This window comes from Ambystoma mexicanum, chromosome 9 (genome assembly GCF_040938575.1).
Source record: "Ambystoma mexicanum isolate Mex_15411 chromosome 9, UKY_AmexF1_1, whole genome shotgun sequence".
NCBI classification, from domain to species: Eukaryota; Metazoa; Chordata; class Amphibia; order Caudata; family Ambystomatidae; genus Ambystoma; species Ambystoma mexicanum.
Window position 1 is genome coordinate 145,045,865 of NC_090931.1, and position 27,487 is coordinate 145,073,351.

A 27,487-nucleotide genomic window follows, 5' to 3' on the forward strand; every position below is an offset into this window, starting at 1 on the left:
ATGAGAATTATGCAAGTCAACCAATGCATTCCCAGAATTACCTTTTATCTCGGGTGTATCAATCAATTCAAACAGAATTTCCTCCTAATATCCCCCTGCCATTTCCATTTCCACCACAACTGTTTCATATGTAATAAGGCCTGATGTTAACTGAGGCCTATCCACCACTCACTTGCTCTGACCTGTCTTTAAGAACATAGGGTAAATCCATGGACTTAACTACATTCCAATCCATGACATTTCCAGTAGCACCAGAGTCTATTGTCATCGGTCCACTTCCCTTTAACACCCCTTAACAGACAAGGATACATTTAATGTAATGTGCGCTACAGCTGCTTGGATAGTGTTGGCCACCTGCTGATGCCTGGAACTGCTAGATAGAGCAGGGGTTTTAGGACACAAGGGACAGTTCCCAACAAAATGCCCAGACTTCCCACAATACATACATAAATCGTTCAATCTACGTCTCTTTCTCGTCGTTAGACAAAGAACCTCTTAGCTTACCCGCCCCTACTGAATTCACAGGTTTGAACTCTCTACTCACAGATTCTCCTCTTCCTCTAACCACTCAATTGAAAACTCTAGTCTCAAAACCTAATTTTCTACACTCAGTTCTGCGCTATCGCTGTTGATAATCTATTTGCATAACTAAATTCATCAGGTCTTTGCACGTAGTTGGTCTGTCTATGTAACGCTCACCTGACTCCCACGGGGGCGCTGGCCTGGTTCGCGCTGCTGTGACCTCGTCTAAGGTGATGCGCAGGGTTCGGAAGACGGACTGGACCGGGCCCCAGATCTGGCTTGTCTGACTCGCAGAAGTATCCTTCTTAGGGTCTGGAACGACGAGCTCTCCATCCTGCTTCTGATGCAGGGGCGCGTTGGTATCCAGTTACGTCACTGGATTTTCGGATGGGTGAGAACCAAACTTGCTTGGCTTTCAGGTAAGTTTTTCTAGAAGTGGTTCCCCTTGTGTCCATGCATTAATGTTCTAATGCTAGTGTCTTTTTCCCCATAAGGGCCGGGGTACGGAATGCCGGGGAACAGGCACAGACCCGAGGTGAGCAGTGAAATCCTTCTGGCAATCAGGTAAGTCTTTAATGAGTGTTTTGGTAATGTCTTTTCATTCACTCATTAACGCTGATGTCTTTTTCCCCTTAGGGGCTGGGGTCCAAAAATGCCTGGATGCGACGCGGACCCGAAATGAAAAGGGAATGACCCAACAGATAAGTCTTGACATGGAGTTTTAGCTTCCCTTTTCCCTTCTTTCTCTCACCTTTGTTCTTGTCTTTTTCTCCCTAGGCGCGGGGGCGCGACTGCGAATCCGGATGGTCGCTGCTGAACATGGAGGCGCCCTGTAAAGGTGAGTAGAATGCGGCGCTGCAGCGATCGATGCGATGTGCTTTTAAAAATAAATGTCTTCCTTTTCAGGATTGTCGGCGAAATGTCTCTGGGATGCAGATTTAGCAGGTGAGGCCTTTTCCTTCTTCTGTTCTCTTGTTCCCTTCCTTTGCAGGTGATTCAGGATGCTGGCAGGTGTGGCAGAAGTCAAGATGCAGGAGCAGACACGGTGAGCGTCCAGCTGCTAGATGCAGAACAACGCGAAGCACGTGTGGCTGATCGGGTGTGGTTTAAATAGCCTTGGAAGAAGTTCCTAGAATGTGTCCTTCCTCCAATCAGGTATGTATCCTTCCCCGACCAGGCCCGGGTGGTAAATGAGTCCCACAGGTAAAGTAGTTCCTTTCAGGCCTCAAGGAGGCCGGGGTTCTGCAGCATGGTCTGCATCAGGTAAGTGCACCCAAACACTTTCATAATGAGCCTGGCGCCTATGGCGCCAGGACTGACGTTTTCTATGAGCCTGGCGCCATAGGCGCCAGGACGCTGTCCAAAGGGCCCCTATAAGGGGTTGCTGGGATCTTCCCCGGGGTCTTGATGTCTGCTTTCGGGGACGCAGGGCCTGAGCCGGCTCCCCGGGAGCAGACATCGTGACAGTCTACTATTGTGGCTAAAGCAACCTTTAAATCCTCTCTAAGACATTGATAAAACAATGAGGCTTGCTTTTCCTCTGGCCCTTTACTTTCTCAAACCAAGGACTTGAACTGTGTAATATAACTCACCAAATCCTTGGTTCCTTGTTTCAAATCTAAACGTTCCCCACCTACTTCTTGAGATAGTTGACGTCGATCATAAACAAGTAGAGAAAACTACTGCTGAATGTTGATACATAGACTGTTACCAATTCAAAACCTTACTGTATCAAACAGTAATTTGAATAATGATTCAATCAAACCAAGGTATTTAGATGCCAGAAGAAACACACAAACCCGTGACTAATTTTCATGAAGAAATTAGATGTTGTTTTACTGATAGTTTGTGCATTGAGTCAGAAAAAGTAGCAAAACATTACAAAGCATAACAAACTTAATATTACACATCTTCAATGTTGAACTTATTCCACCTAATGCTGTAGGTATAGATCTACAGTGTTGTCATGCATTGTAAATAGCTACTTGAGTAAGAAGGGAAGAAGAGAAAGTATGGGGCACCCAGTGCTAGCAGAGTGTTCAAAACCAAAGCTGAACCTAAAGTGGGTGTCGACAGAGAAAGACACAGATGGACATATACATAGAGGTCAAAGGACTTTAAATTTGGGAAAACCGCCATGTAGGAATAAAAAAGTGCGTAGTTCTTATTAAGCATTTATTGTATACCAGCAAACGGTATCTTAAATACTCCTGTATACTGGTGCGAGAAAACTTCAATATAACACCAAGAGGTCACTTAATGTTATCTGTTGGAGGGAGGAAATTACCCTACTTCAATAGTGGTCGATAGGGGCATCTCCTAAGTTAAAATCCAACATGTCAGTATATGTATCATTCCATGCATGTGGAAGGAAGAGATTCTTAGATGTGGACATTACACTTCCTTTTAGTATTGCAATGATGTTACTTCCGCCTAGGAAATGTCTACCATAAGGGTTTGCCAACGCGACACCCAAAAGTCAAATGTTGAAACAAATGTCCATTAATAGTTGTGCTGGTCAAGTTGGAGGACCACACTTGAACCCCAAGGAAGGTCGCATTTCGGCAGCATTGTGATAGTGCAGGCCGCCTTCGTCAGGGAGTCACTTGAAGACCCTGTTGGATACATGAGTAAATGAAAACAAATTAAGATCTGTGCATGTGTTCTGGCATCAAAATGTACGAATCTCGCAGAGACAGCAAAAGATAAGTTGTGTTGGAAGTAGTTTTCTGGCAAAACCCAGAACCACTCCTGGTGGGAAGGACTCACCATGAGTCTGTAATCACCTTTCTTCAGAGGCAGAACCCGGTGAGCAGAGAGGCGCCTGAACTGCCGAACTTTGATTGAAGGAGGACCCGTGGGGCATGCAATGCTCCCGAAGATGGTTGGGGGCAGTTCAAAGATGGAGGATGACTCGATACATAAAAGATCTTGGTACTGAAAAAGGAGACACAGTAAAACGAGCTAAGTAGAATGGAAGTGTCCGGCCCTATAAACCCAAATGGATGGAAAAAGCAACAAATAGCAACAAAAGCAGTAACTGCAAATAGATGGCCAAAATGTGTCTTACCTGCATGCAAACCTCACCAATGCATTGGGGAGGTAGTAGAGAGCCGGCGAATGACTGTCTCAATATGCATGGGTAGTGAGGGACGTTGATTAAACATTTTCTTAAACTCCTTAAATGCTGACACATACTTAAAATTTTAATTTCTTCAGGCTACTAATCACACAAATCAGGCCACCACTTCACCAGTAAAATAAGACGGCGTAAAAGCTATCTTAGCTGTATCTGTAACGAAAGCCTCTGGTATGTAAAGAAAATGAAGTTCACATTGAGTCAGAAATATTTGACACTTCTTGACATACCTTCCAAAATGCTCTGGAGGAAATAAAGGGACTTGACCAAACTGTGATCTCATCCCTCGCTTCTTACTTTTCTTGTGCACTGAGCCTTCTGCCAAATCCTCTCTAACACTGGAAGCTCCCAAGCTACACTCTAGTGCTCACTAGACTTGTGTGATGTACCTTCACCCTGATAGTTGGACACCTTAATATTGAATTCCTCCAATTGGGCTTGTTATTATTGGTTCTCCCTCCTAGCCACCCTAATTTCATCCCTTATCTCTTTGATCATATTCCCCAGAGAAGTAGTCAAGGCCTCTCTGGGCTCTAGGCTTGCTTGAGTCAGCAGGATCTGATGCTGATCCCACAGTCCCTCTCCAGACATTCCCTGCTCAACATCTAATCTACAGATGAGTTGAGAACCCCAGGGAAGGGAAAGGGGTAGTGGATACAATAATAAACTACGGGCACATCTGCTTCCTGATCTCCGGGCCCGGTTCTGGTATCTGTTGTGAAAGAAATACACCATATTACCAAATATTCAAATTTGCATTTAACAATGTATACTCTCTCTTTAGGCTAACTAGACTCTATAGTTACCTGTTTTATCTCTGCTTTTAGCCAATAGGTGTAGTAAGCTTTAGCTCTTCTTTGTCTTTAGAAATATTCCCATAAGTTATTTTTGATAAGAATGTTCTCTTTTGGTGAACCCTAACTATCTATCACTAAACAACTACTCGGTTAAAGAAACAACTATTCTTAGCACAACTTGTATCTTCACCTTGGTACAAGAGTTCAGCTGTTTCTTCTGCTTGTATTTTGCTGATTTAATGCTTACATTTACAAAAGTTGGCTCTCGCCAAGCTTTCTGTAGGCTTGCAGTTGACTGAAGCTCTAATGCAAGTCCTTTTGGATTGATAGATTGGGGACACCGAAAGGGCTTGATGAAGAGATCAACTTTATATGTTTTTTGAGATGGTTATGAACTTGATGATAAAAACACCGAATTGATGCTAGGAACTATACATATGCCATGCTAGAATTTTAAACATCACACAGAGAGAAGCAACTAACATGGTGCAATTGCCAATTCAGAATGATGAAAGAGGAAGTCTTGCAAGATTTTTTGTTTACGGTTTACCGACTGTATATTGGGTTTGTGACCTGTTCATGAAAGGTGCAAATGTGAAGGTAACGCGCAATCAAGTGATGAGCGAAGGATTCATGTGAAGGTAGTAAGTAAGCAGAGACACTATATTGTTGGAGCAAGTACACATGACAGGGTGCACCAAGTATAGGTGATATGCACCGTACAGTATGCAGATTTAATTTAATTTGAAACATGAGGAATCACCTGCATATAGTACACATTATCTGCATAAAGTATTATGATATCGATTACAGAGAGGTTTATCCTTTCAAGAATATAACATGAAACTTGTACAGGATAGACCGGGAACTTCCATGTGACAGCAGACCGTCACACGGTCGCATTAACCTTATGGCATATAAGGGTTCTTAACAGCATGTACGTCATACACCTCACATTCTGCACATTCGATAGATTGAGGCAGCAGATAGGTAGATTTGAACGTAGCATTACTACTATGAGGGGTTTAGAATGGCACAGACATCACACACATTAGTATCAGAATCTAGATATGCGACAGATTGAGGCAACTGACTGGTAGATTTATATTTACCAATAGTTCTTTAATATGAAAGCATTTTGTTACGTCACGTAACCATAACATAGGTACTGTTCTGGAGACTTCACCCCGCCTTCCTGTTCCTATGGGATGGGGGGACGCGAGGCATACCTGCACCGATGCTTTGGAGAACGACGCCTCGCCCAGTCTCCCTGACAACAGTTAAATGCCATGGAAGGCCGTGCGTCCGCGCGGCTTTCCTTGGTGTGCAGCGAAAAGTTTGACACTGCAAGTAAGAGGACCTTTACTCATCGCGATCGCATGGAAATAGATAACACATCCACATCAATTACTTAACAAGATGTGCATTTGTAGGTTACCGCATCCTTCGTATTATATGAAATTCGGGTTACAAACACGTGGTGACAGATTTTGGTGAAGCGGACTACAAGATTAAGGTATGAGTGTTTAACCTTCAACTGTACCACAGTTACCACGATTGCCTTTGCACTTTATTGGATGTAACTGGAAGACAGTTGCTCATTAAGATTTTGGTTTCCATTTTTTTTGATTTTGCATGTCTGAACATCATCTGGTTCATCATGATATGTATAAAACATTGAATGGAATTTTTTCTTAAACAAATAATGTATTTAAGTATGCATAGCCCTGAAGATGGTGTTGTACACCAAAATGCATAGGCTTAATGCACTTGATGGACCATTGGGTCTTTTTCTGCTTGAAACTACACTGTAACCAAATTGTAGGAATGTGGATTAAACATGAACTACACATTTTTACGAAAGGATTTGGTTATTTATAGAAATCACTATATTTATTCTTGAAAGAAAAAGGAACGACACGATATGAAGACAATGAGATTATTTTTCATGCTCATTTTTTGGACTGTTAGAGCGTCAAATACTATGAGGTGGCTACATTGTTACCTTTTGTTGCATATATTTATTATCCTTTTGTCATGGGATTAGTTCATTTTGACAGCTCCAGGCTAAAATGAATGTAAAATAAATTGAATTTGATAAATTCTAAATTATAGAGAAAACTGGAAACAAGTGGTGCCCACTTCTACTCCGCTCACATATGCTTGAGTGAACCGCCTTGCCCCGTGCTGAAAAAGTGGGAAGGGTGGCCAGCGGCCTGAACGTCCAGACATCATTTTTGTGAACACTTTTCTTTTTCATAAACATTACCACACACTATTTGTATTTAGAGGTAAGGATTGGCAATATTTAATTTTAGTATAGGCCCTTTTTATTTTGACGAGACTACACTAGGACTGCATTATTACTATTTGATGGTCGTAGCTTGCTCCCATGAGTAGTTTTATGATTAGGTAGGTGTTTATTACACCATTGTTGAAGTTCAAAACACCCTTGAACTGTGGTCACTTGTCTGTTTACTGTTGATACCATGCCTTTTTTACACACCCGACAGGGAAGCGAAGAAGGTCGACACTCCTGCCAAAAAGGTGTTTACTTCGAGCAGTATGTCCCTTAAAGCCACCAATGTGGCGAGTGGCTTTGCTAACTATTCGTTTTTTCTGTGGACAGCAGTGGAAAAGGTTGTGCAGTATATCCCTGAGGGGGAAATGCGCGAGGGCTTCCTATAGCTGGTGGAGGATAGGAAAGAGATAGGCAGGCAGTTGCTATGTACGGCCTGGACATCGCCAACTATGTGGGCCGATCTATGGCATCGGTGGTAATGCTGAGGAGACAGTTATACCCATTTAACTTCTGGCTTTTCGCCTAATGTCCAGGCAAAATTGTTGGACATGCCCTTCGAGGACGAGTTCCTATTCTGCCAAAAGGCAGACGATTCCTTGGAAAAATTCAAGGAATCCCAAATCGCTGCTGTCCTTGGGCTTATCTGCGCAGCCGCCCAAGCCTGCCTTCAGCTTCGCCTCCAGGGGAAGAGGCTACAGGCGTTGTGCCTCATGGCAGCAAAGCGCAGCTTCCAATGGCCAGGCAAGGGCAGAAGCATTTCTCGCACACTGGAAGGGGCAGGGGGGCTTCTAAGGGCCAGCAAGCAACAGGGCAGGGGCAACCCAGCCTCCTCAGACGCTTTGATTTCCCCTGCCACATCTTACTGGATAGCGGGTGTTTGACGGCACTGACCTCAGTGGCAGGACATTACTTTTGATGCCTGGGCTTTACAGCTTGTTTGGTGGGGTTATTGTCTGCCCTTCTTAAAACAAAACACTGGACAGTCCCCAACCACCTCTAATCCAACTGGGGAAGAACTGTGAGCCCTGTTGTTGAAGGGTGCCATGGAAGAGGTACCCCCAAGCAGAGAGGATCGGGTTGGTATTCCAGGTACTGAAAAAGGGTGGAGATCTGTCCCATTCTGGACCTTAAGCAAGTTCCTGAGGAAAGGCAAATTCGGAATGGTGATGCTGAGAGAAATTCTCCACGCTCTCGAACTACAGGACTTGCTGGTGTCAATAGATCTACAGGTCGCTTTTTTCCATGTGCCGATACATCGAAAGCACAGGAAGTTCCTAAGGTTCATCATAGAGGACAAGCACTATCAGTTCAAAGTGCTTCCCTTTGGTCTGACCTCTGCCCAAAGGGTCTTCACCAAGGTCATGGAGGTAGTCGCGGCTTATCCGAGGGAAGTCAGCGGAGCAGTTCTTGTCTCATCTAGAGGACACCTCCTCTACTGCTGCACAGACTGGGATTCTCCCCGAACTTGAAGTCCCTGGTGACACATGTCCAGAGGATCCAGTTCATCGGAGCAGTCCTAGACACTCAAGGCCTTCCCTCCCGAAGAGAGTGTCAACAGCTTGGCACAGTTGGTAGACTTGTTCCGGAACCACGCCACGTTACCAGCGGCTTCCTTCCTCCACCTCTTCTGTATTTTTCAAGTGCCAGAGGCCAGGCTGGGCATGGGAACTGTACAGTGGCTCCTGAGGGGTCACTGGCCACACCACCTCAGAGCTCTCTGGAATCCTCTCTAGGTATCCACACCTGTGGTCAACGGCCTCCTCTGGTGGGTGGACCGCAGGAATCGTATGGTGGAGGAACCCTTCTGGCCTCATGGCCCCAGGACCGAGTGGTCACGGATGCGTCTCTGAAGGGTTTGGTCACCCACTGCGAGGACTTGCAGGTGAACGTGCCGGTTGAGAAGATTGGAGGTGTGCTGCAGGGAACGCAATATTGACTCCATCTCTTGCCCAAACACTACAGTGATGGAGTTCCTTCTGTCATTGGCCTCAGCAGGCCTTCAGGTAACCACAGTCAAAGGGTATTTGGCAGCCTTTTCATTGTTTAAAAGATCTCTGGCTCAAGGTTCGAATTTTAACGATCACAGTGACAGTACAAATCCTGAAGGGCCTTGTAAATAAGTTTCCACCAACTCCCTTTGTTCCAGATTGGGACCTGAATCTGGTATTGACTTATCTCATGGCGGTTCCCTTTGAGCTGATGCACTTTTTTTCTTTGAGGCTTCTATCTTTGAAAACAGCCTTTCTAGTGGCTATTGCATCTGGCAGGCGAGTGAGTGAACTGCATGCTTTGTGCTGTAAGCCACTGTTAAATTTTTTCCAGGAGTAAGTCTTGCATATGCTGAGACCTAGTTTTCTTAATAAAGTTGTCATTTTCCCTTGTCACAATCCATTGACATCCCGGTTTTCTACCCTCCACCACTACCTAAAGAGGGGGAGAGATTTCACTGCCGAGACCCCAAAAGAGCCCTACGTTTTTATATTACGAGAACCGCCCAGTTCAGATGAGCTGATCAACTCTTTGTGGCCTTTTCCTTAGCCTGCAAGGGCCTGGCTATAACCAAACAAAGTTTGTCCTGCTGGATCATCTTTTGTATAGTGTGATACTACCAGTCCTGAGGCAAAGAATTGCCATCAGGCATCATGGCTCATTCAACAAGGGGGGAGGTGAGTTCTTGGCATCAACCGCATTGCAATGGGGAGTCCCTGTTGAGGATATTTGTTGCGCAGCAACATGGTCATCCCTCCATACTTTCACCAAGCACTACATTTTGGATGTTCCTCGCATGGCCGATGCCCGTTTTGGCAGGACAGTGTTGCAAAACCTTCTGATCTAACTTTCTGCCCCCTCCATCTACTGCTGTGGGAGTCTGAGAAATCTGTGGGAGAAAAGCAATCCAGTGAAGGAGAAATTACTTACTGTTATGTTATTTCTATGGATTCTTCTCCCGCAGATTCCTAATCTACCCTCCCATCCATCCCCAATCAGAAAGTCGATGGTTGGTGAGCATCTTTTATTACTTGATGTTCTTTGTTGGCTGTTTTCTATCTTCTTGCCTTGTGCTTTTTAAAAAAAAAAAAAAAAAATGGTTTACTCGTGCTATGATCTGTGGTGTCTTCGCATAGTTGTATCCTCCTTCGAAGGTGTATAGTTAATAATTCTATGGGTTTATTAGCCCGTTTGTTATCTGTTTTCCTATGCAGTGTGTGGCTTGGGGGGAAAAAGGGGGAACTGAGGTACGGGGCGTAGTGAGTTTATATACGATGCCTGGCGTCATGTCCAGGACGACGATCGAGTGCCAAGCAAGATGGATCAACAGCCGAGTCAAGGTCTACTACGCCCCCTGTCGAATGTTTTCCAAATTTCAAGGGGATTGTGTCCTCTGACGTATTCCACATCTATGACAGGTAATGTCCACAGCTGTGCTTCTTCAGAAATATTTTCGGCATTTTTTCGGCAGAGGGCGTCATGCGTCGATACGTTGTCCCTGGAGGGCCTCCGTCGAGGGTCGACGTCACCGGATGTTATATATAGGAGGCACGGCGCACGTAGCCTCACTTCATTTTTTCTGCAACGTGTTTGCTTCAGAATCTCAGCACGCTCGATTCTTCTGTTCGAATGTCTTCGTCTTCTGCTACCTCGAAGTCGGCCTTTAAAAAGTGTTGGGATTGTGGGTCCCGCACGACATCTGACTTTGGTGCCTCAGCGAAAGCCTTGCCACCGACGACTGCGAGGAGTGTCAGTCCCTGACGTCTAAGGTCTTGCGGGAACGTAAGAAGAAATTGAAGGTAGGGAGGGTGTCTAAGCCCCATAAGTCAGTCCGCTTGTCTTTCGACCAATGACTCAAGGGGCGACTCTCCACATGGGCGAAAGTCCAGGGGGTCTCGGTCTAGGAGTGGTTCCCGCCATTCCTCTGCCTCGTCGAGGCATTCTAGGAAGCGCCGTCACCGGTCACCTTCCTGGTCTTAGTCAGAGGAGGACTCCGCTAGACGGTTGACTTGTCCCACCTAGTCTTTGTCGCCGGCCGAATGGGATTCATTCCACCGGCAGATGTTGGCGATTTTCGATTCGCAAGGCACAGTTCCGTCCGCGCCTTCTAAAGAAGCCGGAAAGGAACGGGCTCGGTCCACCATTCGCACACCTTCAGGCTTGGGCGGTCAGCACGATCCTCAGGAGCCGCAGAGGTCCCGGTCGTACAAGGGAGATCGCCATAGCCATGCCAGGTCCAGGTCCTCAACGCCATCGAGACAGTTGGAACCTGTGAAGCCTTTGATGAAGGTGTCGACGCCATCGGCGCCGTGTCCATCGAGGGACACTCTCAGGGCTCCGCCCTCGAAGAGGTTGTCGACTCCGTCGGCACCTCCGTCGACATCCTTTCCCTCGGTGCTCTCGATGCCGTTTGTGGAGGATTTGCCAGAGGTGCCCCGGAGGGCTGTGGGACCTCCGAGGAAGGCTCTCAGTAAATCTGTGAGGCATGTTTATGAGCCCTAATCTGTTCCTCCTCCCAGATTGGATTTGTTCCAACCTTTGGATTATATTTCGGAGGTGGAGGAAGGGTCTGAAGAGGAGATGGTTGTGCCTCCTGATGTTCCCGATGACCTTTTGTCTGGGCACAGTCAGTTGGAGGAACTCCGTCAGTCCTTGCATGACGCCAGTGATCTAGACGCCTCTCCGGAGGTGGAGTTTGGCAGGCCTGAGCCGGGAACGCATACCGAATCCTCTTATAGGCGTCTCATGTCGAGGGTGACTGAATACTTGGGGTGGTCTGCTCCACTCCACCTGTTGACTTTGATCAGAATGATCTGACGGACATCCTGACCAAGGTCCACCCACTGACCCAGGGCTTGGACTGCTCCGGAGAGTCTCCCGGCAGTGAATAAGTCGCTTCTGAAAAAATACCGCCCAGCCACTAGTGACCCCTGCTACTTGTCGACGCACCCTACTCCAGAGAGTTTGGTGGTGCAGGCGACTATTGCCCCCGCAAGGCAGGCTGCATACTCTACCTTCCCTCCTGATAGGGATGATAAGCGCTTTGATGGGTCGGCGAAGAAGGTATTTTCTTCTGGGGGTATGGCTTTGAAGGCAGCCAACTCTCTCTGTGCCTTGGCGAGGTTCACTTGCACGTTGTGGAATTTTGCATCTTTGGTGGCTGAGCATATTCCCGAAGGGGAGGAACGGGATGGTTTTCTAGCCCTCGTGCAAGACGGCAAGGATGCCATGTGTGAAGCCGTTCACTCGTGTTTGGACACGGCAGACTGTGTCAGTCGGTCCATGGCTTTGAGCACCATGATACGCAGGTTTGCGTGGTTGCGGAAGTCAGGGTTTGCTCCTGATGTGCGATCTTGGCTTCGCAACATGCCCTTTGATGGTGTCCATCTGTTTGGCAGCAAGGCTGACGAGCGCCTTGAGTGGTTGCAGACCTCCAAAGCTGCAGCGAAGTCTTTGAGCGCTGCAGTACGTCAAACTCCGCCGTTTCGCCCTAGGGGACAGCAAGGGAGGGGGCGAGGGTTCCTTTCGGTACTACTCTTCCTTTGGTAGATCGAGAGGAGCTGCCAGTCAAAGGGGCCACCGTAGGAGTACCAGAGGTGGAAAGCAAGGTACTCGAGGTGCCAAAGCCGCTCTGGCAGTTGCCTCTTTGCCCTCAGGCACTGCCACAGCCGCATCCACTCAGTCATGAGCCCATGTCCCCATGGCTCGCCGGTTGGGGGCAGACTTGCGCAGCATCTTGGAGAATGGCGTGCCATTACTTCAGATGTGTGGGTTCTGGAGATCATAACCCACGGCTACTGTCTTCCCTTACGGCAAAGGCCTCATGTTAATCCACCGGGGAAGCTCTTTTTGAAGCATCCGGATCCGCTCCTTGCGCAGGAAATCCTATCCCTGCTGGAGAAAGGCACCATAGAACTGGTGGCTGTAGTAGAGAGGAACAAGGGATGGTAGTCGCCTTATTTTTTGATCCCGAAAAAAGACTGGAGATTGAGACTCATTATGGACTTGCGTTGGCTGAATAAGCTCCTCAGGAAGGACAAGTTCAAGATGGTAACTCTTTCTCAAGTGCTCCAGGCCCTTCAACTTCAGGATTGGTTGGTGTCTCTAGACCTCGAGGATGCTTACTTTCATGTGCCAATTCATCCCAAGCACAGGAAGTACCTGAGGTTCGCAGTTGGTGACTCGCATTTTCGGTTTCGGGTCCTGCCGTTCAGATTGACCTCCGCCAGAGGGACTTCACCAAGCTGATGGTGGTAGTTAGGGAGAATTCTCTGTAAAGGCTAATTTCCCAAACCTAGTGAATCCCCCAGCAGCTTTGCTGGATTTTTTGGGTTTTTATTTTCTCCTGCTAAGAGTGAGACTCTCTTCCTCCCACTCTTAGACATGATTTGAGGGTTCCTTTGACTTTGTATGTGTTCTATGGGCTATGGGGTCCTTTACCCCATATGGTTTCATGTGTTTTTGATATGTGGGTTACACAGCACCCTCCGTGCAATAACCCCAGGGATGTCGTAGCGACCCCCCAACATAGACTCCATACCCTGGGACTGACTACTGTCTCCCAGGGCATGTAAAGTCACCATTGGCTTTACTAGTCTTAAATTGTGAACAGAACCAGTACAAACCATCATATTGTGGACGTACTGGTCGGGGCAATTCGATTGCCCCAGGGTCTGTTGTTCGAGGGGGCACCCCAGTGGGACTGTCCAGTCCCCCCCCCCCCCAACCGAGTTTTGGCTGGTGGCAGTGGATACTACTTTTTATATTCGACCGCAAATATATTCCTATGGGATTTTCCCATTGTTCAAGGCTACCACTTCTTAATATAGCCTCGAACATACCGCTGGTTTATTAAATTAATATAAATTCACCAGTTGGTATTTTTCCCTAAACTTGGTTCCAAAAGGGCGTTTGTGTTCGCTTCTGTGATTCCAACCCAAGTCGAGCCCTTTGTTCCAAAAGTGGTGCCACTCTGTCTGAGTACCACAGGGGGTGTGGGAGGGTGTTTAGGCACCCTGGACTGAGTTGCCTCGGCAACTCAAGTCGCACTCTTGTGTGATTGGCCCAAGTGGAGAGCCGCCCGGCTCACCACTTAGCATGTTTGAGTGACAGCTAGGCTGAATGAATAGGGGTTTTCTGCATAAAAGCAGGGCTTTGTGGACTGGGACTTCAGACGTCTTCTTCCATTGACTGGTGGGGATGACCAGTTTTGCCTGCTTTTCACCTTCCTGGAGCTTCTCGTGGCCGCCTTGTCCGTGCCAAGCACCCCGGCAACCGGAATACCACGGTTTACCACTACCGCGAAGAGAAGGGTAGTGCCTTTTAACCGGAGAACTCCGCGGCTGGTTTCTTCCCTGGCAGTGCAATGACCTTCATCTTTCCTCCACGGCGAGACCTCTTCTTCCTCTGGACGAAACACCGACTTGCACCTGCTGCCAGGAACAACTGCCCCCGATGGAGCTTCTTTCACACTTAAGGTACTGTGTCCCGCCTGGCTTCCCTTGCGACAGATCGTTTGGGGTGACAGTAAAGCCTCGACTTTCTAACCTGGGCTGGCCTGGGGCCAACCTAGCTAACTTTTCCTGACTTTAATTTCATCCTTTTTGTGCGAACTATCTACAAGACTCTTTGGGCATAACCCCACTGTGTGAACCTGGACCCCTTCTGCTTGCTCTCTCCAAGAGTGGGCCTGGCAATTGACTTCCTTGCTCTCCAGTAGAACTCTGCCTATCCTGCCTTACTGTGGTTCTTTGTAAAAGTATTGAAACTTGTGTGCTTCCTTAACTCTGCCTTTTTCCCTCCCTTTCTTTACAACTTATTGGAGTGTCATCTTACGTTAAGCGCTCACCTCTATCTGAAAATAAGTGGTGTTTCTCACGAAGACTCGTCAAATAAGTAATTAGGGTTGTATATATATATATATATATAATAGTGACTGTGTGTTGAATTTACTTACCTCTTTGTGTGCTAGTGTGATTTACAAGTGTGTTGTTAAATAAATATATACTTTCACACCAATGCTCTGGTCAGTGTTTGCTTGTGCTACTGTATCCCTGTACCTATTGTGTATACTCTATATACTGCCTAACTCATCTTGAGAGAAGTCTGACTGCTCAGCCACAGCTACCAGATAAATCTGGGTGGTACAGACTGCTACCAATTGGGTTTACTGCCAACCACCTGTAGTCCTAAATCTTTTGCAGTGGTCCCTAAGGGAACTGCACAGGTTTCTGCCTAACACTGGTGTACAGCGGTGGGATTTGTATTGAGTATACATTTTAGTGTGCTTATAGATACCTTAGTGCAACTAACCACAAAGCTTAGCACTAACGAAGTGATTTTCTAAAACATGTCAACTATGGAAAGTTATAGTCCTTGCTACAAAAGCTGCTGATTGTTTGATTTCTCTGCAAGCATAAGAATCTCCCGACTAAAGGCAAGAAAATGGAGCTAATAGAAAGGTTGTTAGCAAACCAAAGTCTTGATGGTGGTTCAGAGGAACCTACCACTCCAGCAACTGTAGATAACAGCAATGATATTGATATGAATGTTAGTTATGATAACTTTGAGTCAGAAGCAGAAGAGGAGGGGGAAGATGCTAGAGTTGTCTCCCCTGGGCCTCTACATGCCCTGCCAGCTGTACCTACCGGACCTTTACCAGGTCCCACACTTAATCCCCAATATATGGAACTAGAAAAATGAAGCTTGAATTAGAATTCAAAAGAATTAGTGCTCAAACAGAACAACGGCACCAAGTACTAAGGCTCAGAGAAATGGAGCTCAACCATGAGCTAGAAATGAAAAAATTGTCTGTGGAAAGTCCTTCTCTCTCCGAATCCTCTAGGAGATCCAGTCCCAAAAGACCCCGGATGCCTAAGGAGTTGTTGGGTATGTATGAGCCTAAGTTGGATCTGTTGGATTGGTTGAGTTTCTTTGAATATAATCATGGGCTCCAGAACATTACAGGAAATGAGTTACTTTCCTCGTTGTTCTCTAGGCTCCCCCCTGTTGCAACTGATGTGGTAATGGAGTTGGGGGAGGAGGATAAGAAGGATTATGAATGTGTGAAGCTAGCTTTGATAGCTAGATTTGGGAAGACCTCTTCCCAGTACCTTAAGAGGTTTAGGACCCTCAAAAAGCATGATGGTACCCCTTGGGCTAGCTGGGTGAGTGAAAGTTTGAAGAACTTGGAGGGATGGATTAAGGGTTACAAAGTGAACACTTATGAGGGAATTAAGAATCTTGTGATGTTGGAGTCAATTTATGCTGCCTGCTCTCCTGAGCTCAGACAGCACCTGGCCGATTCAAAGGAATTAGATTCCAGAAAACTAGCTAAGGCTGCTGACTTGTGGGTTGCCAACAGGGCTACTCACATGGACTCTGGGGTAACTCAGAAAAAGGATGAGGGGAAACAGCCAAAAAAGGACTCCCAAGAGAATTCAAATAATCCCAAAAAGGGCCCCAAACAGAACAATAAGGGTAAGCCACAAGGGAAACCAAATCAGAGTAGTGTACCCTCTGGTGGTAAACCAGGAGGTGGTCACAGCAAGCCACCATTCCAGGAAGCTTTTGGTAAATGCTATGTTTGTGGTTCGCCTGACCATGTGAAAGGCGATCCCAGATGTAAGGGTAAACCTTCAGGGGTCCAGCTCGTCTCCTTAGCCTTCGCTAAGAGGAGGAAGTACAAATGGCAAGTGGAAACTTTCTACTGCTGGCTGATGAGCCCAGTGTGTCTTTAGTGTCCCTGAGTCTGTGGGAGCAACAGAATTTAGATGTCTATAACTCTATCCCAGATAGTACTAAAGAGTATTATAAGGACAGTGTCCAGGTGAATGGTCAGGAGAATCCTACCATTAGGGACACTGGAGCCAGCATAACTGTGGTGGATAAATCTTTCTTTCAGGCTGAGGATGTTGCGAAGGCACCCAAACGCCTCACCAAGTTAGCTGGAGGGCCTGTGCAGATGCTTCCCCAATTACCAGTTCTCATCCAGTGTAATGACATGACTGTGAAGATACCGGTCAGCATACAAAGTGAGGTACCAGGAAGGGTTCTGTTGGTTAATGACCTGAAAACTCTTGGAGTAGTGTCACATACCCCCAGACCTCCTAGTAAAAGGTTACAGGAACTCACCAGACCTGCAAGGGAAAGTACCATGAGAGGTACTCCCAAGGAGATGATGAAGAAAGATATCACTCCTACTCCACTGGAGTTACAACTTGCTATCTCTGAACAGAAAGAAGCAAAGGGGAAACCCAAGACTTCTAAAACAGCCAACAGCAAGCACTCCAGTGCTTCCAACAAGGCCTTCCCCTAGGTTGTCCAAAGTTACACCTGTAACTCCACCTCCAGCTGAGGCTGAGAGGGAAGTACAACCCTGTATGGTTGAGCTAGACTCTGAAGAAGAGCTAGTGGAAGGACAAGAACTCATTGGAGATCTGGATCCTGTTGACCATCCTGAGCTGCAGTCTTTACTGGCAGAAGGTGGACCCAACAGGGCAGACTTCAGTAAGGAATAGAGAGAATGTCCAACTCTGGAAGGTCTTCGCCAACAGGCAGCTTCTCAGGCTGATGGGCAAGAGCCTGGGACATATAGGTTGCACTGGGAAGATTGCCTCTTCTACAGTGAACCAAGAGTCTGCACCTGGAGACTACAAGCGGCTTGTAGTACCTCAAGAAAACAGACAACAGTTCTTGCAACTGGCCCATGAGATTCCTTTGGCTTGTCACTTGAGTTTCAAGAAGACCAAGGAAAGGCTCTCACTCTACATTTATTGGCCAAAAATGGGGGCTGAGGTAGACAAGTTTTGCAAGAGCTGCCACACCTGCCAGACTTCTGGTAAGGTGGGTTCCAAGAATGTGGCACCTTTAGTGCCTCTCCCAGTTGTGGGAGTCCCATTTGAGAGGGTAGGGATTGACATTGTTGGTCCCTTTGATCCCCCAACTTCCTCAGGCAACAGGTTTATCCTTGTTGTAGTAGACCATGCTACTAGGTACCCTGAGGCGATTCCTATGAGGACTGTTACAGCTCAGGCTGTGGCTAAGGCCCTCCTTGGTATTTTTACCAGGGTTGGGTTTCCTAAGGAAGTAATCTCTGACAGGGGGTCACATTTTATGTCCCACTACATGAAAGCCATGTGGAAAACCTGTGGAGTTACTTACAAGTTCTCTACCTCCTACCACCCTCAGACAAATGGGTTGGTAGAAAGGTTCAACAGAACCATGAAGAGCATAATAGGTGCTTTAGAGGATCCCCTTAAAAGAAAGTGGGACCTTCTATTGCCATGCCTTCTCTTTGCTTATAGAGAAGTCCCTCAGGAGGGAGTAAGTTATTCTCCCTTTGAACTTCTTTATGGCCATCCAGTCAGAGGTCCATTGGTCCTGATCAAGGAGGGGTTGAAGAGTGATCCTTCCCTCAAGCCAGTCAGAGTGACTGACTATGTGATAGGTTTCCGGAGGAGAATGTCCCAAATGATGGCAGAAGCAAGTGATAACCTGAAAGCTGGACAAGCTTTGGTCAAACATTGGCATGACCAAAAGGCTAACATGGTTGAGTTCACTCAAGACCAGCTAGTTCTAGTTATGATCCCAACAAGGCAGAGGGCCTTGCAAGATAAATGGATGGGACCCTTCAAGGTTGTGGGTAAACTTGGAGAGGTAAACTATCTGGTGGACTTGGGCAATCCCAAGGAGGCTCCCAGAGTCTTCCACACCAACCGACTAAAGGCGTATGTCTCCAGGCCTGAAGTAGGAGCCTCGTTTCTAGCTTCAACGGAAGAGGAAGAAGAGAGTGAAGCTCTCCCTGATCTCCTCAGAGGCTTACCCTTGGATGAAAAGATTGAAGGAGTAAATCTCTCTTCAAATCTGACACCTGAGCAACAAGAAGAGTGCAAAGCCATGTTAAATCAGTTTGCCTCTCTGTTGTCACTTTCACCAGGCGTGACCCCTTGGGCACAGCATGATATACTCACTGGTGACCGTCTGCCAGTCAAAAGCATAGGATATAGAATGTCAGAAAATGTAAGGACCCACATCAAAGGGGAGGTTAAGAAGATGCTTGATCTCGGGGTAATAGAGCCCTCTACTAGTCCATGGTCTAGCCCAGTTGTGTTAGTACCAAAGGCAGGATCCAAAGAATTGAGATTCTGCATGGACTATAGAGCTCTTAATGCAGTCACCAAGACTGATGCCCACCCTTTGCCAAGGACAGATGAGTTGGTGGATAGACTTGGTTCAGCCAAGTTCCTCAGCACATTTGACCTTACGTCAGGCTATTGGCAAATAGCCCTGACAGACCATGCCAAGGAGAAGACTGCATTTTCTACCCCAGTTGGCTTATACCAATTTAAGGTTATGCCTTTTGGACTGCAAAATGCACTTGCAACATTCCAAAGGATGGTAAATCAGGTTCTGGCTGGGATGGAGGATTTCTGCATGGCATACTTGGATGACATTGCAGTATTCAGCCACTCCTGGGAAGAGCATGTTAACCACCTAGGACATGTTTTGTAGGCTCTTGGACAGGCCAATCTGACCATAAAGGCAAGTAAATGCCAAATTGGTCAGAGTAAGGTGGTCTACCTTGGGCATGAGGTAGGAGGTGGAGAAATAAGGCCTTTGCTCAGTAAGATTGAAGCTGTGCAAAATTGGACAACACCTACTACCCAAACCCAGGTGAGAGCCTTCGTAGGCCTCACTGGGTATTACAGGAATTTCATAGAGAACTATGGGACCATACCTTCTCCACTGAATGTAACCTCCTCTCCTAAATTCCCTAAGAAGGTCAAATGGAATGAGGAATGCAATCAGGCCTTTGAAAACCTGAAGACAGCTCTTTGCCAAGCACCAGTATTTAGAGCTCCTGGCTACCATCAAACTTTCATTGTGCAGACAGATGCTTCTAATGTAGGTATAGGTGCAGTCCTTAGCCAACTGGATGAGAAAGGTAGGGAGCACCCCATTTGCTTCATCAGCAGAAAGCTGAAGGATCCTGAGACAAGGTGGGCAACTATTGAAAGAGAATGTTTTGCTATTGTGTGGTCACTGAAGAAGTTTAGGCCATACTTGTATGGGTCTACTTTTGTCATTCAGACTGACCACCAACCCTTGAGATGGTTGATGCAAATGAAAGGGGAAAATCCAAAACTATTGAGATGGTCAATCTGCCTGCAAGGGTTTGATTTCATCATTGAGCACAGGTCAGGGTGTCGCCACCAAAATGCTGATGGTCTCTCTAGGATGTATGTCATCGACTAGAGGTATGAGATTCATCCAGGAGTGGATTCAATCCACCTGTCCCTTAGTCTGGGGGGGGGAGAGGGCGAGGGTTAGGGAGAATTCTCTGTAAAGGCTAATTTCCCAAACCTAGTGAGTCCCCCAGCAGCTTTGCTGGATTTTTGGGGTTTATTTTTTTCTCCCGCTAAGAGTGAGACTCTCTTCCTCCCACTCTTAGACATGATTTGAGGGTTCCTTTGACTTTGTATGTGTTCTATGGGCTATGGGGCCCTTTACCCCATAGGGTTTCATGTGTTTTTGATATGTGGGTTACACAGCACTCTCCGTGCAGTAACCCAGGGGCGTCGTAGCGACCCCCCAACATAGACTCCATACCCTGGGACTGACTACTGTCTCCCAGGGCATGTAAAGTCACCATTGGCTTTACTAGTCTTAAATTGTGAACAGAACCAGTACAAACCATCATATTGTGGACATACTGGTCGGGGCAATTCGATTGCCCCAGGGTCTGTTGTTCGAGGGGGCACTGTCCAGTCCCACCCGACTGAGTTTTGGCTGGTGGCAGTGGATACTACTTTTTATGTTCGACCGCGAATATATTCCTATGGGATTTTCCCATTGTTCGAGGCTACCACTTCTTAATATAGCCTCGAACATACCGCTGGTTTACTAAATTAATATAAATTCACCGGTTTGTATTTTTTGCCGAAACTTGATTCCAAAATGGCTTGTGTTTGCTTCTGCGATTCCAACCCAAGTCGAGCCCTTTGTTCCACTTTGTGGCGGGCTTCTCCACAGAAGCCTCCAAAAGTGGTGCCACTCTGTCTGGGTACCACAGGGGGTATGGGAGGGGGTTTAGGCACCCTGGACTGAGTTGCCTCGGCAACTCAAGTCGCACTCTTGTGTGATTGGCCCAAGTGGTGAGCCGCCCGGCTCACCACTTAGCATGTTTGAGTGACAGCTACGCTGAATGAATGGGGGTTTTCTGCATAAAAGCAGGGCTTTGGGTATTGGGACTTCAGACGTCGCCACAGGACCTAAAGAATCTGAGGAGGGAGAAGCCGAGCCGACCTGCAACGACGACACCGCCGGTGGAGCCCTGCTGAACCGTCTCACCACTTTTCCCGATGACAGAGGGGATCTCCAGCCCGGAGAGTCTTCTTCCTTTGACTGGTGGGGATAACCAGTTTGCCCATCTTTTCGCCTTCCTGGACCATCTCGTGGCCGCCTTGCCCGTGCCAAGCACCCCGGCAACTGGAATACCACAGTTTACCACGACCGCGTAAAAAAGGATGGTACCTTGTAACCGGGAAACTCACGGCTGGTTTCTTCCCTGGCAGCGCAACAACCTTCAGCTTTCCTCCACGTCGAGACCTCCTCTTCCTCTGGACGAAACACCGACTTGCACCCGCTGCCAGGAACAACTGCCCCCGCTGGAGCATTCTTCCCATTTTCAGGTACTGTGTCCTGCATGGCTTCCCTTGCGACAGATCGTTCGGGGTGACAGTAAATCCTCGACTTTCTAACCTGTGTTGGCCTGGGACCCGTTAACTAACTTTTCTTGACTTGATCTCACTCTTTTATGAACTATCTACAAAGACTCTTTGGGCATAACCCCACTGTGTGATCCTGGACACATTTTGCTTGCTCTAAGAGTGGGCCTGGCATTTGAACTTCCTTGCTCTCCAGTAGACTTTGCCTAACCTGCCTCACTGTGGTTCTTTGCAAAGTATTGAAATTGTGTGCTTTCATAACTTTGCCTTTTCCCTCCCTTTTTCTATAACTTATTCGAGTGCCATCTTATGTTAAGCACTCACCTCTGCCTGAAAATAAGTGGTGTTTCTCACTAAGACTTGTCTAATAAGTAATTAGGGTTGTGTATATATATATAATAGTGACACTGCGTTGAATTTACTTACCTCTTTGTGTGCTAGTGTAATTTACAAGTGTCTTTAAATAAATAGTTATATACTTTTACACCAAAGCTCTAGTCAGTGTTTGCTTGTGCTACTGTATCCCTGTACCTATTGTGTATACTCTATATACTGCCTAACTCATCTTGAGAGAAGTCTGACTGCTCAGCCACAGCTACCAGTCAAATCTGGGTGGTACAGACTGCTACCAATTGGGTTTACTGCCATCCACCTGTAGTCCTAAATCTTTTGCAGTGGTCCCTAAGGGAACTGCACAGGTTTCTGCCGAATGGTGGTGGTGGCAGCGTATCTCAGGAAAGTGGAGATTCACATCTCACATCTACCCCTACCTGGATGGTTGGTTGATCAGGGCGCGCTCTCCCGAGCATGCCCTAGATCATCTGTCCGTCACCTGCTGGGCTTTGCCCTCAATTTAAAGAAGTCTCATTTGACACCTTCTCAGCGGCTCCGATACATCAGAGCAGTGCTCGACACATCCCTGGGGCAGTGTTCGCCTCCCCAGGTGAGGGCTCATCACATTCTGCAGATGATGGACAAATTTCAACGTGCACAGAGTCTCCCGGTGTTCGAGTTCTTGAGGTTGCTCGGCCTCATGGCATCATGCATTTTCCTGGTGCCAGAAGCCAAGCTGCAGATGAGATCTCTGCAGTGGGCTCTCAAGATGAAGTGGTCACAGTTCTCTAACAGGATGTCTGATCCCGTTCAGATTCCGCCCTCAGTCACACAGGATCTTCTGTGGTGGGCCATCGAAGGCAATCTGATGAAGGGAGCTCCATTTTGGCATCCTTGGCCGGGGGTGACGATCGCGACAGACGCATCCCTCGCCGGTTGGGGAGCTTATGCCAACGAGTTGACAGCCAGCGGCCATTGGTCTCTGTCTGAGTCCAGACTCCACATCAATCTGTTAGAGCTGCGGGCAGTCAGGCTATCCCTGAAGGCTTTTCTGCCGTCTGTGGGGGGGGGGGAGAATGTCCTGATTATGACGGACAATACAGGGGCAATGCACTACCTCAAAAAAAGGGGGGGGGGGCGGGGTCACTCCCGTTGTGCAGGGAGGCGATGCAGCTCTGGTTCTGGGCCATCCAGCAGGAAATTTCAATCTCAGCAGTTCATCTGGCCGGAGAGGAAAACGCGGTGGCGGGCTCTCTGAGCAGGCAGAGTACGGTCTCTCACGATTTGGAGCTGGCTCAGGAAGTTCTGTTGGAGATCTTCGGCCTTTGTGGAACCGTATGATCCTCATTGCTCTGGCATGGGCCAGGAGAACGAGGTACCCGGACTTTCTAGACATGTCCATCTGTCCTCCACGCCGTCTTCCCTACTGAGACGATCTGCTCTCACGGGAAGGGGGTTGGGTTCTCCATCCAGAGGTCAAGTCTCTCAGCCTTCATGCTTGGTATCTGAAAGGTTGAGGTATAAGGATTGGGACCTGCCCGAAGACATGATGGAGGTGTTGCTTTCGGCCAGAAGATCCGCAATGAAATCTCTGTACCGTTGCCGTTAGACTTGGAAAGTTCTGTGACTGGTGCAGGGTACAGAATGTGGATCCTTTCCAATGTTCCATTCCTTTGGTTTTGTCTTTTTTGCTTTCTTTAGCCCACAAGGGCCTGCAAGTGGGTACCATTAAGGGTTACCTGATGGCGCTGTCCATATTTAAGCACTCGTCTGAGGAATGTTCTTATTTTAAGATCCCTCAGTTTCTAAAAGGGCTAACTAATGTATTTTCACTGTCGCCTTTCCAGGTGCTGGGATGGGATTCTTTTTCTCTGGTTTCATAGGAAAGGGCCATGAATGTCATGCACTTTTGCAGCCTTACAAGAAGCCCAGGAACTGTCAGGTGTTTTGAGTACTGCCTACATCTGTGTAAATGGATGCAGATCTCTCTAATAAACAAACTAACCAAAGTAATGCCACTGTTGCTGGGCTGCTGTCTGTCCAGAGTGGCTGTCTAATCCTGAATAGTTCACATCCTTCTGTGGTGGGATGGGGGGTGGGAGTGTCTTCAGCAGTCCAATTTCTGGATAAAGGGATGTGGGCTGGAGCCGTTCTGGCTGGCATCTTTAGAGCATAGTCCATTGCATCAACCTCATCTAGCCTGGTGGATTGACAAGCTTCCTCTTTGTGGGACTGGAATCTAAGTTAATGCTATGCACCCGCAATCCATGAACCTCCTGCAACAGAACCAATGGTGATAGCTGTTCTCCTCATAGACTATAATCTATCTTGGTTAGTTGTTTCTACTGATCAGAGTTCCTGGGTCTCAAAACCCACTGACTTAAACTGGCCAAAACCAGTTTAAACCAATATGGTGAATGCCATTGTGGCTCACAAAAAGCCCATGTGGTCAGAGGAAGGAAGCACTGAACTACAAAATGGCCGGGAGCAGGATGTAATAAAATGCACTGGGGCCTCAATGGCTACCAAAACACACATTGGGCTACCAGTGCAGTAAAAGTGCTTGCACCCCGGGTGAAGCCAAAACTAAAGTATATCTTGCACCAACCTACTCTCTAAAACCTATGGACGGTGATCGAATCACCCTCTTGCACAAAACAGGGTGCCACAGTATCACCCATGGGACTGCGTGCCTTACAGGCAACCCAATTCCCCCATATACCGTTTAGTAAGGTAGAAGGGGTTGCAAATGGCAATGGTAGTCCCTCTGGCCACCTAAAAAAGTCAGTGATCCAGAAAAATACAAGGTGGGGATAAGAAAAAGGTTGAGACCCTAAAAATTGGCCTTTGAATCCCAGAAAATAGGAATTCTGTCACAGCAGTGATTAAGTATGGAGAATAGGGACACGGGGCATTGACATGCAACCCCGATGTTGCACACCAGAAGGCAATCTCATCTCGTTTGTGAAACCTATAGCCATTTTGTGACAGGGCCAATACTTATAATTTCAGGAAAATGTCTAACCCGAAAATTGTGTTTTCTTTCTATATATCTATTGTATTGATTTGGGCTGTGTAGTTTCATGGCTTGTTTTCTTGATTGTTTACTAAAAGGGCATCTATAGTGATGAGATTATCAGTTTTCTTTTCTCCTCCACAGTGGGAAACCTTACAGCTCAAACAACATATGAGATTTCTGCCTGGGCCAAGACGTCTTTTGGTGACAGTCCTATAACGTTTGAGCAGGTTGTAACATTGGGTGCAAGACCAACAGTTCCAATCCTGAAAGTTAAAGCCATTAATCAAACTGCTGTGGAATGTAGCTGGACAGGACCAGACAATGTGGTATGGCTTTTATGATGAATTTACGTTGTCTAAATGAGAATCGTATATGTAGGACTGTTAATGAAAATTGTACTTGGAACCCATTACTAGTAGTCTTGGTTAGCATAGATTTGACTCCAACCCAACTGTGGGGTAAAGAGGGTGCACGCTCATATTGATACCATTGTTCTGAAGGTTAAACCCTAGTTTGCTACAAAAAATAAACCTTCACTGATTTCCTGTGTTTACATCAGCAGGCCCTGTGTTCTCTGGTTCACTTGCAGGTCCTAGTGCAATACTAACAGATCACGACCTGCCGAGATAACTTCTTAGAAAGATAGAAGCTATCTTGGATGGATAAGGTGTTGTGTGATCCATTAAATCTAAGAGGGCCTTCAGAGTTGTGCGCTATTTGGCACATTTTTACTTCCATTTCTCAAATGGGGTAACAATTCCAAATTGGCCGTTTTTAAAGAATTTACTGCTTTGTTTATAAAATAATATACAGTATTTGTATGAACCACTATTGCTCATTAACAATTCCCACCTTCACATTGAAGGTGTAAATAGCTAAGAAAAACATTCTTACAAAATTACTTTTTAGGTTACCACTGGAGATGTAGTATTTTTGGAATACCACAATACACCTCTTCCTTTAGTAAACTCTGGATTGGGCCGATTTTCTGAAATGCCATTGACAGAGGTGCTAATGTCCAGTGGTATTCTACAAAAAAACTCTGAATGATCCCATTAGTGTAAGCCTAAAGAGTGACGATGAGCTTTGTCATGTGTCACAAATCCATGCATTATAAATGTAGGAAAATTCATGTGTGAAATAAGAATGCACTTAATGCTATATTTATAACCCTATCTGTGCCTACACACTATGCATTAACAAGTTTGCCATGAACAGGGCATCTTTAAAACGGTTATCGTGTGGTTTCCGATTCCTTTTGTGTTTTTTTCATACTGCGCTAGTTCCCCACTGCAGTGGTCTCAACCATGTCCGCGTTAAGAAGCATTCTGTCCCACACCAGGGATTTCCAGCAGATCAAGGACCAGTGGTCATTGACCAGAAAAGTAATGTGTAATAAAGAGAAGAATACCAGAGTGTGTTTTGGCTATAAATGTGTTGCAGCGCTGGATCTTTCATGGATTCACATGCTCTTGAATATTCCCTGTTTTAAGGCTGGGAATCCTCTGTATAATTTAAGCGGTTTACCTTTAAATGTTGTAACTGCTTGTAACTTTAGTGCTCTATTAGTCATTTTGGGTCCTACTACCTACAGCCAGTTAGATAGGTCCCCGTATCTCCACCCATGGTGGCCATATTCCAATTTTGTTTACTGTCCTCAAGAAATCTTTTACATTTGTAACATGTTTTGTCTATTTTGTTATTCATTTTTTCCATAATATAATCTTGGTTTGGTGCTCTCTTCTCGCAGACTGGGGTGAATGTTCAGCCCATTCCATCGCCTGCGGGGTTGCTGTATTTCTTCCATCACGTTTGAGGCCTTCAGGAGTCTGTGGATGACATGACAGACATGAGGAAGAAAAGCCTTTTCAAGGCCTGCTCGACTTGTCACCTTAAGAACGTATACATTGATGGTCTTCATGAGCAATGTCTCTCCTGTCTGTACCTGTACCACAACTTGAACAACTGTACTATCTACCAGTCGATCTTATCCACGACCTGCAATGACTGCTACTGGACGTTAGTGGCCTGATTGGATGAAGGATCCGGGACCTCTGACTCGTAGTTATGCCTCTGCCAGGCACAGCAGACCCCTAGAGCGCATTCCATCCTCATAGAGGTCGTGATCCAATGAAGAATCTTCCTATGGGAAAAAGGCAAAAAAGGGACATGGATCGCGCGCTCGTGCTGCCCCTCATCGACTGTAATTGACGTCTTCGCAGACGGTCACCTCGTAGACCACTATGTCACAGATAACCCTTCGACCACTACAGCACCGAGAACACCAACAGCTTTGTCATCTAAACAATCTTTGGATAAGCAACACTCATTCACAACCGCAATTCCTCCGTCTACTGCATCCTCGTCGATGATCTATGGCCGATCCAAGTCCTCTTTGTCAACGACAACTATCATCCTGTTGACTACCTTGTCGCCTAAATCATCTACCTCGGCAATCAAATCCATTACTTCAGTCCCATTGACCACCTTGTCAACGACTAAATTATCGGTATCCAGTCAAATTTTCGAAAACACATTTTCAAAATGCCATTTGGTCGAGGAAAAAAAAATGGGGAAAAAAAAAATTCTGAATGTTTTTTTAAATTTTGTTTTTGTTTTTGTTTCGTTAAAAAAGTGTCAATAAAAAAACAGGGGATT

General features: G+C 46.5%; 1 protein-coding gene across 2 annotated transcripts in view; it reads left to right on the top strand.

Moving 5' to 3' along the window:
* The window catches only part of SORL1 (sortilin related receptor 1), a 1,341,481-nt gene that overhangs the window by 1,071,547 nt on the left and 242,447 nt on the right, over positions 1–27,487 (top strand). For both annotated transcript variants that reach the window (XM_069614318.1, XM_069614319.1), the window contains exon 41: positions 24,971–25,155. In XM_069614318.1, coding sequence (XP_069470419.1) covers positions 24,971–25,155 — 185 coding nt within the window. The remainder of the gene's footprint in view (positions 1–24,970; positions 25,156–27,487) is intronic.